General features: G+C 54.0%; 1 protein-coding gene across 1 annotated transcript; it reads right to left on the minus strand.

The window, feature by feature from the left end:
* Positions 1–987: 987 nt before the first annotated feature.
* PPM1J (protein phosphatase, Mg2+/Mn2+ dependent 1J) lies at positions 988–8,677 on the minus strand (the record flags this gene model as incomplete). The annotated part of the gene is made up of 10 exons (XM_082296280.1): positions 988–1,240; positions 1,536–1,687; positions 1,828–1,935; positions 2,114–2,177; positions 2,355–2,473; positions 4,006–4,090; positions 5,694–5,806; positions 6,306–6,629; positions 7,080–7,206; positions 8,421–8,677. 10 exons carry the CDS (start codon positions 8,675–8,677, stop codon positions 1,093–1,095), a joined length of 1,497 nt encoding a protein of 498 aa, XP_082152406.1. The 3' UTR covers positions 988–1,092.
* Between the last annotated feature and the right edge of the window lie 4,879 nt (positions 8,678–13,556).

Consider the following 13,556-nt stretch of genomic DNA (forward strand, 5'->3'; position numbering starts at 1 on the left):
CCAGGTCAGAGATGTGTGTGATGCAAAAATCCTGTGCAGAGATCAACCACTCCAGCTCCCCTCTGCATCAATTTTGAGATTGTTAAGGAAAATGCAGGAGCTTCCTTAAGTCTTCCCAAGCCCTGGTCACGCCAAGCTGTTTTTTACAGCCCAGGGCTAAGCAGATCCAGTGCAGTTAAGCTGCTAAGCTCGCCTGAATAGGCCTGTTCTGTGTGAGGCTGCTAACTCAGAACCACTCCAAAATATAGACATAACATTCATAGACTCCCCACACCAAGAAAGGATTTAGGCATTTTCCAGCTCAGCTCTCCAGTTAATAAATAATTGGCTCCAGAAGCACTGCAGTGATCCAAGGCATGAGAGGATGGGGGTAGAACCTGTGGCACAGCCAGTGCCGGTGCAATGGCTTATCCCTCCTCAGGGCTCTGGGTGCACGGCAGATCTTGGTCACTTCTCCAGTCTCCCACACTGGAGACTGAGACAAGGTATGTGACAGAATGAAGGTGTGAGGGGCTAAAAATTGTGAGCACAAGGCTGGGATGGCCATTGTGAGGCCACGACTGGACTTGTGCCAGGCTGAGCTTTGCCCAGCTGCCCATGGGGCTTTATTCCCAGTCACATCCCATCTGAGCCCCAGCTCCCAGCTCCAACAGCAGCTTCAGTGTCACTGGCAAAAGTATCACAGGGCAGGAGATAGGTGGTGACTGCAGCAGGTATGAGTGCCCCAGTAGCCCCATGGCTGTCGCACAGGGCTGGAGTCAGCACAGCCATGGCAAGGGGCAAAGGACATGCTGAGGAGCCAAGGAGCCTTCAGGCTTTTCACAGCATTGAGAAAATAGCAGCACAAAAACATCCCTCAACCCCAGTCTTCATTCTCTATCCAAGGCCTCTCAGTCTCCACCTGGGACTGGGATGCAAGCAGGTAGAGGGGGATGCTCTGAACAGGAGCACAGACTGAGGCTCCGGGTTTCTTACTCTTCTTGCAGTTCAGAAAACAAGTGCTTACAGGAGAGGTGGCCCTGAGGCAGCGTCAGTGTCCTGCTCATCTCCATCCAGGCAAGGTGAGCCCCACTGCCCCAGGCTCGTTCCACATCATGTGTAGTTGCCGGGGCCACCCAGAGGGATGACAAAAACGGAGATGTCGTCACCAGAGCCCAGCTTGTCATTGGCCAGCCGCCAGCCCCGCTCCTTCAGCACCCCCCGTGACCGCACCACCAGCTCCTGGGCCACCATGGTGTACCTGGGGGCACAGCAGAGCACAGCAAAGCACAGGGGCTGTTCCCTGTTCCCTGGCTCAGCAGTGACCCCAGACCCCCTGATGCAGCATCCTGGCAAGGAGAGAGAAGCTAGAGCAGCTAGAGGTGCAGGAAAGGGTCTCTTGGAGAGATCCAGGCTCAGATACACACATCCAGGGGAGCAGTGCACACTGTGGAGCCCAGAGGGATGCATGGCCACAACACTGCCCCAAGGAGCCAGGCCAAGGGGAGGTGGTAGAGTGCAGGACATGCCCCGTCCCCTGCCCACTTGCAGCTCACCTGCATGGGTCGTTGGGCTCATAGCTCGTCAGCACCTCCATCACCACACCAGCCACCTCCTTGTCATTGGTGACATCCCAGAGCCCGTCGGTGCCCAACACCAGCACATCGTCAGGACAGTGCTCGTACTGTGTGAGGTCATAAACCCTGACCTGGCAGGCAACAGGGCAAGATGCAAGGGTGAGAGGCAGAGAGGCAGAGGAGGCTCCTGCTGCACTGGGCATATCATGGACCTGGTCCTGCCGAGTGGCTCTGGCCATTGCAGGAACCTGTGGGTGCAAAGCAGGCTTACCTCTGGGAAGCAGGACAGGAAAGGCTTGATGTGGATGTTGGAGCTGAACACCTTGAGGTCATGGTCTCCCAGGCCTCTTGTGACCCCAATTGTGGCCATCATCCGCGCCTGAAGAATGGTGGAATCAAAAGAGAACTTTAAGTGTCTTTATCTCCAGCTCCATTCCCAGCTGAGAATTGGTGGCCTTGGAGTGATGACAGCACTACCAAAAATGGGCTGAAATCCCCCAAAACAGCGAGAGCAGGCAGGAAACAACCCCTGCCAAGCTTCTGCCACAGCACTTCACCTTTTTGCCTTCCCCAAAGATAAGTGGAAACTTCAGGTCATCCTCTTCTATCTTTTTGTAAGCCCTGGTTAAAAGAAGCCAGAGACAAGGTGTCAGCAGGTGAAGGCCTCCAGCACCTCCGCTGACCACTTGGGACGTGGGTACCCAGTGTACCAGAGCTCCCTGCCCCGTGGGATGGGAAGCTGAAGATGAGCAGCCAGCACAGCAGGACCCCAGAGCCACTGGCGGGTTGAGGGATTACCAGCCATTCATGTTCTGGTCCCTGTAGAGCATCTTCTTCCCCAGCTCCTTAGGCTGGATCCTGCGGGGGAACTCCAGGTGGGTGAACTCCTTCCCCAGCAGCTCGGGCCTTAGCAATGCCTGCAGGAAGAAGTGTCAGCTCAACCACAGGGCTGGGACAGCGGGATCTGTGGATCCAGCCCTGCCCAGATCGGGATCCACCACCCACCAGGACCTCGGCTACAACATTCCCTGGTGGGATAACATCAGCTGCTCTGAAGCAACTTGAATAGGTGCTGGTAAAGCAGCTTCAAACCACCCACCTGTGCTAAGCCAGAGGGGAAACTGGGGCTGAGGACAGCCATGACAGCACTCAGCGAGAAGGTGAAACTTTTGCATAGAGAGTTTTGGGAAATAAAGATCTCCAAAAGGGGTCAAACAATCAAACCCCAGCAAATTCCAGGAGAAGCTGGAATTTACCCAGAAGGAGTCATAGCTGCAAACCTCCCAGGATCCCAGGCTCAGTGCAGGGCACTCACCCAAGGAAAAGAGTGGTGGGTCTTTTCTAATACAGTGGCCCAGCTGTGACCATGACAAGGGACAAGCAGCAGCACAGAGCCCTACCCAGGGCAGCCCCAAGCCCTCATGGAGCACAGTGGGGAGGGGACCAGGAACAGGGAGTGTTGGAAAATGCCAAAGGGGAAAGAAAAAGCAGAAAGAGAAGAGGAGATCCCTTGGGAAGATGGGCTGGCAGGGAGTTGGTGCAGAGGCATGGAGACCCCCAGCCCACTCCGGGGGACCTCTGACCACAGCCTTGGCATCATGTGGCAGAGCAGCATGTGCTTGTCCCCAGCCTGCGCCCTGCCCCTCACAGCCAGCTGAAGAGGATCCTGATTGCAGTATTTTCCTCCTCTCAGTCATTCAAAAATAGATTCAAGAAAAAATGCCTCAGTGTTTTTCCAAATACTTTGCAAGCCAGGAAATTTCATCCAGCAAGACCTCCAACACAAACTCCTCCTCCCCTGTGCTGCCCTCAGAGAGGCCTTTATAACCTTGAAGAGTCTCCCTGGGTGGCACCAGGGGGTTCATCCAGGAAAGGGACAGGGAGCTTTCAGGGAGAGAGACAGAAACCCACTGGCACACATCGGCTCCAGCTCTCCAGGGAGCAGCCAGGGAAGAAACTAGGACTCAGTGGGAGCACTGCAGCTCCTCTGACAGCGAAAGGGAGCACAGTGGATGGAGCAGAGCCACGCTCCTCCAGGTTACAGCAGCCCAGGCAGGGGATGTTCCCTGTTCCCTGGACAGCAGCAGGACAAGATGTACCAAAGTGGCTCCATGCAAACAAACCAGTGCAGCCCCATGCCAACAGCCTGGGCTCTCCATGCCCCGGCTGTGCCAGGCTCGCAGTCACAGACCCTCACACTGAGCCCACAGCAAACCAGGGCTCTGCCAGCCACAGGATGCCCCCATGCCAGCTCCCTGCATCCCAGTGCCTCTTTCCATCCCAGGGAGCAGTCTGGGATGGAGAAGTGCCAACAGCAGGTCCCAGCCATGGGGCTGCCCTTGTCTCCAGAACCCCACCACGGCAGCAGCCCAGCAGGCAGCACAGGGGACTGGGAAGAGGCCAGGAGGTGTTTCAGCAGGAATGGGGTTAGAAGAAAGGTCTTTCTTACTAAAAACTGTAGCCTCTGCCTCTCTGTCTCTGGAGTAAACTCCCTGGACATTGGAATGATTTCCCCATTACGGATGATAATGGCCCTGCAATGAAACATGGAAGGATGAGATTAGAGAGAAGGAGAGGAGACTTGTCAGAGGAGCTGAGCCTGGCTCTCCAGGGCTGATTCCCAGGAGTGGTGCAACCCCTTCCCCTCTGCTGCCCACCCTTTTCCCAGCCTGAGATGGGGTCGGCTTCCCTGCCGACCCTGGGCAGGACATGGCATCCCTCCCTCCTGTGCAGGAGAGGGGCAGGAAGGAAGGGAAAATGGGAGAGAAGCATGGGGCAGAGGGGGATGAAGCAGACCAAATCAAAGGACAGGATATGGTTAGAAAGGGAGCAGCACAAAGGTGGTGCATCCTCCTTTAGAGGGGAGCTGCACACAGCAGGGGCAGAAATCACCTGCAGCAGGACATGGGTGCATGTGCCCATCCCACACCAGACTGTCACTTGCTGCTGGGGCTGCTCTTACAGTTTAATGTCTTAAAAAAGCATAAAGGTCTGATTATGAGATGTTTCTGGATGTCATGGTAGACCCAAGGATCTCCAATGCTGGTGGCTGTGAGTCTCCTCCAATGATGTAAGGCCAAGCTGAATTCAGCTCTGGCAGTGTCTGATGCCCGAGGAGGCAACACAGACTGTGCCTAGAGGCACAGTGACAACCTCAGGACCCTGTGCATGCTGACATCCTGCATGGCTGGTGCCTGGCTGCTGCTGCCATGGAGGGGGACCTGCACCCAAAAGCAGAGGCATGAGGGATCTCCTTCTCTGTCCCAGAGCTGGAAGCACATCCAGCCTCAGAAAATTGACCAGAGCCTGTATTTGCTGGTCTGACATTGCTGAGGACAAGGCAACCTGCAGTAAATACCCAGAGCAACTGTAGCTGCCCTTTTCTTGGAAATGTTCAAGGCCAGGTCGGACAGGGCTTGGAACAACCTGGTCTAGTTGAAGGTGCCCCTGCAAATGTCAGGGGGTGGAACGAGATGAGCTTTAAGGTCCTTTCCTACTCAAACCATTCTTTGATCCAATGATAAATACAGGGCAGCGCAAACCAGCTTCACCTGCAGTGTCACCTTCAGTGTAAGGTGGACCTGCCCTTCTGCCATTGCTTGGGGGTGTGGGCACACACAGGTGCAGTTACAGTAGCCCACCCCTGGAAATACATAAGGCAATTAAAATTCTTGGCCTCCAAGCTCCCACTGCACATAGATTTGTGTCCTTGTCTTGAAACAGGTCCCTGGTATGAAGTGTACCCTAAAATGACTTCTTGCACATTTTTGAAAGCTTTGCTGAGCACAATTTTCACTCCCCAACCTGCAGCCCAGGCCAGTGCCAGCAGCAGGGGCCAGGGTGTGATCCAGAACCATCTGGGTAGCAGAGAGGATGTTGTTAGGAAGGAAGGGAGCACATCCCAGATTTTGGGAGGCAATTCTACAGCCCTATCTGTGCACAAGGAAAACACAGAGATCACAGTAGGGTACGTTGTCCCCGGGGCACGGAGCTGGCAGGGGATGACTCTGCCCAGTTCTGTCTAGACAGGGATGGAGCTGCGTGTTCCTCACCAGCCATGCCTCCAGCACCACCCCACTCTACTGGGGTGACCCCAGCCACTGTGAAAAAGGTGAGGGCTGCCCTGTGGGGCTGTACCTGCTGTCACCAGCGTTGGCCACGTAGAACTTGCCCATGAGGTAGATGGCAGCCAGGGCACAGCAGCCCCCGGCCAGGTGCTGAGATGCCCGCTCCCGCTCGATCTGGTCATCCTGGGGAGACAGAGAGAGGCTGCAGGCAGGGTAGGTGGGAAGCCCCAAAGAGCACCTGGCTGCTCCAGCAGCACCTCAGCTTCAGGTGGGAAGCAATGACCAGCCAGGGTACCTTTCCCCACACAGCCACAGAGTGGCTGTAGGGCTTGGGGGGCCAGGGGTCTTGTGGGGCAGCCAGGAATGTGGCTTCACTGGGGCAGTGGGACAGGCAGGAAAGAGCAAGACAGGAGGGGCGTAGGTGGGCATCCTGGAACAAAGTGTAATGAAGCCCTCTGCACCCACACAGGCCTGGAGCCCAAAGCCTCTACCTTCTGAAAGCTCAAAATGCGGGGCATCACGGAGCCCCCTCTGAGATCATCGCGCTTGGAGCCCTCCCTGCAGTCCCCTCCTTGCTGCAGAGCTGCCTTTTGCCAGTGGGGACAAGCTGATGCAGACACAGACAGCAAAGAGGTGCTCCCAGGGGATGCCCTAGATGATCCCACAGGCAGAGGATCCTCACCATGTGCTTAAAGGCATTTTCAATGGCGCCGATCACCAGGCTCTCATGGGATACTGCTTTCTCCAGGTGAATCTGAGGCACAGCATCGTTCAGGACCTCCCCATGGTCCTCTGCATAGGACATGTGGTTTGGATCTGCAGAATCGGTCTTTGTGTTGTGCGAGAGGCAGATGGGAGGTGGGGAGGGGTCCTGCAGGATCTCCACGAGGTCCCGGAGCTGCTCACAGATGTGCAGGTGGAGCCTCTCGGATGCCATGACAGCAGCACCACTGCCCGCATGGCCATCAAACAAGGCCCAGTAATGGAAATATAAACCTTTCCTGCCCTGTGGGGAGAAGAGGGAAGGTTAAATGAGCCTGCAAGGAAGCAGATGGGATGGGGAATTTAGAGCAGCTGGGGCCACCAGCTGAGGACAGTGACACTAGTCTCACAGTTCCCAGTGCAGGCAGGAGTGATGTGGGCAGCTGACCAAGGGTGTCTGGACACAGCTGATCCCTGGCTGGAGCCCAGCCCTGTGTCAGACATCTCATGCCTCTGGCAGCCTCCAAAGGGGCGGCACCACCGTGCCAGCACAGCAGCCACCTCTGCAGCCCACCAGGGCACATGGACCAGTGGGTTATCCCATGGGGATGGAGGATGGTAGGAGCAGGCAGAGAGAAGGGCCACGAACCAAGGGAATCCCCAGGGTGTGCACATCACCACGTGTCCCATCTCATGCCCTGCTGCTGGGCATCTTCCCTGTCATGTCCCTGCTTGTGAACACCATGGCTCTCACCCCATCCAGCTCCCCGCTGCCTTCCCTGGACGACAGCCAGCCCCTTGGGCTGGGCCTCTGCTCCACAAACACCACCTCACAGCATGCCTGGTCCTCATTGTGCTGGCTCTTCCCTGCATTTATCACCCTGCCAGGAAGAAAAAAGGTGTAAAGGCCCTTTCTTTCACATCATGGTCCAGCAAATGCCACCCTGCAGCACCTCCTCCCCCCACCCCCAACCCTCCACTCATGTCCCCAGGGATGCCCTGCACAGGTGCTCCTGTCCTGTCCCAGGTGTCCCAGACCAGTTGTGGGGGTTGATCTGGGACCAGGAGGAGCATTGGGTCCCACCCACAGCTGGGTCCAGGGGGGAGCAGTTGTCCACACACCTACCAAGGGAGGTGACCAGAAATAAACTGGATTTGCTGAAGGTCCCCACCACTGCCCAAGCAGAATAACTGCCCAAAAACCTGCACCAGCCTCAAATATACACCCCCGGGACACACAGACAGAATCACAGCCTCACCCATGTCCTATCACCTCTTGGGGGGAGCAGGGGACTCAGGGAAGGAGGGGAGAAGGTGATGATGATGAAACCAGAAGAACTTTTGCAAAAAGATTCGCACTGACTTTTCCCAGCCTATGCTGACACAGCAGATTTCAGGTCTAAATTGCAGAACCTGCTCACAGGAAGAAGCTGTAAACACAACAGGGTGGTTTTTCTTTGAGCACAGAAATTCCAAGTGGTTTGCAGAAAGAACTCTTGGGACACTGAAAAGGGAATTTTTTTCACTCTGGGTACCCCCCTATCTCCAGGGGCAAACCAACATCTCATAAAGCTCTCTAGAATACCGGGAAGATCAGCTCGAGGAAGGGATGCTGGAGTAGGCTGACAGCACTGAGCAGCAAAAGCCTTCAAAGTCTGACCTTCCCGCCCCCTTTCAGTTAGAGGTGAAACGCGCAGCTAGTGAAAGAAGACAATCAAGTCCTTGAAGGGGAAGTCTCAAGCAGTTCCACTCCCAGGAAAGCCCCGAGTCCTGCCAGAGCCGCCGCAGCTCCTTCGCCCTCGGTACCCCATCGGTGACAGCGGGTGTTGTGCAGAAAGAGCAGAAAACAAAACGGACAGAAGAGCCTAAACCCCTCGGGGATCGGTGAGAGCACAGCCCCTCGCTGATGCTCTCCCATCACGGACATCCACAGCGCCCGCTCCTCGCTGCTGCTGCTGCTGCTGGAAAAGGGACAGACGCAGCTCACCGCCCGCCGCGACCCACTTTCGTCCCCAAAGTCCCCGTTTCAGTGCCGAGCGATGCCATCCAGCCCTCCCCAGCCTGCAGCCGCCGCCCCGCTCCCGGCCGCGCTCACTCTGCGTATCCCGTGCTCCAGGGCAGGCGGCGGCGGCCGTCGCGGGGGCTCTGCACCGCCCGCCCCGTGTGGTCATCGGCGCGGCGCAGCTCGTCGGGAGTCAGCTGGAGGAAGGCCGGCCGGCAGAATGCGGCTGGCGGCGATCCCCGCCCGGCCCCGGCTCCGGCCCCGCCGCCCCGGGGTTCGGCCGGGGGCTGCGCGCCCGCGCCCAGCCCCGCCGCCAGCTGCGCCACGGCAGCGCGCACCCGCAGCAGCATCCCGAGCCCGGCCGAGCGGAGCCAAACCGAGCCGAGCCAAACCGAGCCGAGCCAAACCGAGCGGAGCCAAACCGAGCCGAGCCCGCCGCCCCGCCCCGCCTCCCGCCCCGCCGCGGTGCGGGGGGGGAACCAGGCGCGGCAGCTCAGCGCCGCAGCGCGTACGCGCATCGCCCGCCGTTATCCCGCAGCCGGCGGAGAACGAGCCCTCCCGGGTAATGACTCCCCCCCGACGGTATCCCGCAGCCGGGTGGAGGTGGAGGTTGAGCCCTCCCGGGGAGGGCCCCGGCACCCCGCCAGGAGCTCCGGGGACACGAGCCATCCCGGCGCAGAAAATGCTCTGGGAAAGTCTTTTCCCGTCCGGAGGTGGAGCTGCGGGGGGACGGGCTCGCCCTGTCCACGCGTTTTGGCGACAGGCGACTTTCCTAACTGAACGTCCCAAGGCTCCAGCAGAGCCACCTACTCCGGGACAACCTCCCCGTCCAGCGCCAGGCGCTTTGTCGCACCCCCCGCCCCGCGCTCCTCGGCCCACGCGCGGCCATGCCGGGCTATTAATAACCAGCAGCCTGCGGAGGAGCAGGGACGTACCCTGAGAGGGCTGAGGGCTGAACCTCTCCCTCCCTTTCACCCAGGATGCTGCGCTCCAGCGTGAGCAGGATGTGGATTTAGCTGATCCAGAACAACACATCCTCCCTGGCTGGGAGGGGAATAGTCGCCAGCGTAAACACCATCGCTGCACAGCCCGACCTCAGCACCTCCCTGCCTCTGGGCTCCTGTGACAGACAAAAAAAAAACTGATGAAAAAACACAGTACTTGCCTACTGTAAAGGAAAATTGAGGCTATTTCTTAAAATTTGTGTGCCCCAGTGCCTTAGTTTCACAGAGGAACCGCTTATTCCTGTCAACACGGGGCTTTTGCATTGTAAGTTTCAAGCAGAAGCAGCACTGGGAAGCCCTCCAGGCTTTAGCCATCTTCAGCCAGAGATCCTCAAACTGTACCAGATTATTAGGATCACAGTACAGAAGTCACTCAGTGGTACCTGTATTCCCACCTTCTAATCCCAAGATTTAAAGTCTTCGGTACACTTTTAAATTCTTTCAGTACCCTTGAGGACCTGATCTAGTGGGTGGCATCCCTGCCCATGATGGGGAGTTTGAACTAGGTTATCTTTAAGGACCCTTCCTGGGGGGTTGGAAATAGGTGATCTTTAAGGTCCCTTCCAAACCAACCCTTCCAGCCTGAGGCCAGCACCTCTCTAGTTCCTCTCCAGCATTCACGGGTCCTCTCCTCAGCTCCTGATGCCTTCCCCCTCACAGCATCCCTGTCCAGCTGCTGGTCAAGAGCATGGGGTGCTCTTAGATATTCTGAGTGCAATATCATCATGTTATTAAGGCTGAAAATCACTGGATTTTCCAGAGAATGTGTCTCCCTGTTGTGGGACTGCCAATCTGTCCCATACTGCTGAGTCACCAGGATGCTTTCCTTGGAAAGAAGGAATTGGCAGTTTCCAGACTGACTTCTGTGACGCTGCTCAATATTTGTTATTTCCGTTATGTTGAGCACGGCACAGAAAGAATGGTCTGACAAATAAACAGTCTGCAGGAATGTTCCCTGAAACAATGTGATGCTAAAGACTGTTTTCCAAGAAAGAGGGCTCCATTTCCCCCTATTCGTCCTGCCAGCCAGATCCATGTGAAGTTTTCTCCTTATCTGCGAGGCTGATGTTCCCCTTCACAAGGTTGCCTGGCACAAGGCCTGGGGATGCAGATGTTGTAGACTGAGTCAGAATGCAGGGGAGGCCACTTTGGATGCCAGCAACTCTGCCCTTTGCTCTTCCCATCCCTCTGGGAGCTATGCCTGGGATGCTCATGCTTTCGCTGTCTCCCCATCTCACCCAAAGTGCCCCTCCCTGAGCATATTTTAGTTAATTTCTCATGCAACTGCTCAGGATTGAAAAAGCCTTTCTAAGTTTCATCTTTCATCTAGGTTGCTGAGCTCCAGAGGAGGTAGGATGGAGCCAGGGATATTTCTTTGTGAAAGAATGACATGTTGGTGGCATTTAAGCCAGAACAGAAGTAAATTAAACATCCAGATCATAAAAGTTCCAGAGGATGTTTTAAAACAGGCTCTTTGCAGCAGTGCATTAGTTGACTGTACAGCCTTACTGTGTAATGAGTAATATATTAATTTATAATTAGCATAATACAGTGAAGCTTGGAAAATAGCTCTGTGCAGTCTGGATAATTCATGAACAGAAGAAGCAGTTCTTAATGGTTTCAAGGTTTGCATGTTCCCTGTAATTGGGAAGTTCAGAATTTATTGTTATTTCTTTGAAGGGATAATTTGATTGCAACCACACATCTTTATTCCCTGTCTGTTCCTGCTGGAGTGCAGAGAAGCCTTTAGAGTGTTTCTGCTCTGGGTATGTGTGTGACCTCTCTGCAGGTGAGTACATCAGTGTTTTGCAGAGCAGATGACCTGGATTCGGTGCAGACTCCCAGAGGGTTTTACCCTTTCCTCTCCCTGATGCAAAGGAGGGGGGGGGGCCACGCACATTAACTTCTTTGGGTCACTTGGCTTTTCCCCCTCTGCTGCTTCAAAATCTTCCACACCATTTTCATATTTCCCAAGGGATCTTCATTCTCAATTCTGCTCTCAAAGTCTTCAGGAGCCTCCTAGTCTCATTTGATATTGCCTGACAGTAGAAATACAGAAGAAGAAGAATAAATGTATGACAATAACACTCACTGGAATTTATGGAGGCTTTGGGGAACTTACTTTTCAATTTGGAAGCTCAGACCCACATTCCAGAGGATGCAGGGAGCAGGACTTCTCCCTGCTTTTGTAGCAGTGCCCAGGCTTCCCAGAGATCCTCTCCCTGGACTGCCATTTTGACAGGCTGAGGATCTGTACTGAAATTCCCTGTTGTCAGCAAAATCTTCTGAAAAGGGAACAAAATCCTCAGGGGTGGGTACTCAGTGCTGAGACAGCCTGGAGGCACTGGGGCCTGCTCAGAGGAAGGGGATAAATAAACTTGAATCTTAATTCAGTGGTCCACTGAAAACAGGGTGTGATAAATCTTCCCCAGGAATAAAATATCAGGAATTCTGCTTTTCCCAGCTTTAATAAAATAATTTGTACCCTTCTGCCTATTAGCAGCTGCAGATAAGTTGATTGCACTGAGCATTTGAAGTCTTCTGACATGCCCATCTGCCTTTGCGTAACCATTTGCCCCTAACCCTTGTCTTGTACCCCAAGCCCCAACCAATGAGTTTTCTTCCTGAAAAAAAAAACCAACTGGTTGCTCACCTGGAAAGTACAGAAGGTTTCCAGGCATGTGACAGATTTCTTACATGGGAGCAGGATTTATCATCAGGAAATGTTGCTAAGATTTTCTTGGGCAGTTCCTTTCCTTTCCAAACTTGGCTTGTAATGGATACTGGAAACTTGGGTCCCCCCATCCAGTAAAGTACTGGGCTCCTTGAGGAGTCACAGCCAGCGAAGAGAGCAAGACTGAAGGCTGCTGCTGGACACTCAGTAAGAAGTCAGGATGATGATGAGGAGGAGGAGGAATTACTGTGTTCACTTCCGGCAGAATTTAAATTAAACCAGTTTTACTGAAGTCTTAATTCTTGCCTTGCATTTAAATGCTGTGATCTGGAAAGCAACAAATTTATATTTCTGTATCATTGCATCAATAAAGAGCCGGAGTTTTGTAGGCTTCCTTATTAAATAATCTGGCCTAATTTAATTGGAATTTGGGTGGTGTGAAAAATAGCTTTGATTTCATTTGCTCTTGATCATTCCACTAAAACTTTGTGATCTGAAAGTAGTATGTTTGTATTTACTCATCACAGCACTGGAGACCTGAATTGGCAGGCTCTTGATCAAATTACCTGATGAATATAAACAGCAGATTTAATTTAGTTTCACATTGATTTTTGTGATTATTATTAAAACCCTTTGATCTGAAGAATGAGATGCTTGTATTTCCTTAATATCTTATTACTGGGGTTTGGGTTAATCTTGTAAAGCTTCTCCTTTTTCTTTTGAGTAGCCAAGTCTAACTAATTCAAATTTAACACATGGCAATTTTGACTCTTTAAAGGGGGAAAAAGAATTCCGTTTCCTTGGACAAAATAGCAAAGTAACCTATTCTTGTCATGGGATGGAGTACTCTCCCCTGGATCCCTGTGTGCATTTTGGGGTGACTCTTACTCTAGGGAAGAGTCAAGGTTGTGGGTCCCCCAGGAGCTGGTGGGTCACCTCAGGGCATCTGCCTTGCCATCTGTCTGGTGCCCTGAGGAGACTGCCAGGGGTCCCAGCATGGCACTTGGCTGGGATTCTCAGCAGTGCCGTTTCCAAGGGCTGGTTTCCTGGGAAAGGAGAGGGGCTTTGGGGATTCCATGGAAAGCAAATGGCTGGGAAATTTGCAAACTGCCCACCTGTGATTTTTCTGAACAGCTGCTGTTCATCTGTAACTCAGCTTGGTCTTGGAAATTATTCCATGCTTCCAGCTGAGCGGTGGGGTGGAAGGTCCAGGAGTAAGCGGTGAGCTGTCTTCAGAAACCAAAGGCTTTCATCGATGTGCAAATAGGTTTGAGCAAAGCAAAGAAAATGAGTGCATGTAACTTCAGCCTCTCATCTCAGCTGCTCTGAGCCTGCAGCTTTAATTCCTGGCAGCAATTGTGAAAATTCAACCTTTGCTCTTGCTGTTGGTGTTTTAAAGCCTGTTGCTGCCTGTTGTGGGAGGAGCCATGCAAGCTGTGTCCTGGGGGCACCGGGAGGGGTTTTCTGGACAAGCCTGGAGCTGCCTTGGGGAAAGAACTGACCCAGACTGGTGTTGTGGTCCCAGGTGTTGGAATTCCCTGTGTCAGGGAG

Source organism: Coloeus monedula (genome assembly GCF_965178545.1).
Source record: "Coloeus monedula genome assembly, chromosome: 23".
Classification (NCBI taxonomy): domain Eukaryota; kingdom Metazoa; phylum Chordata; class Aves; order Passeriformes; family Corvidae; genus Coloeus; species Coloeus monedula.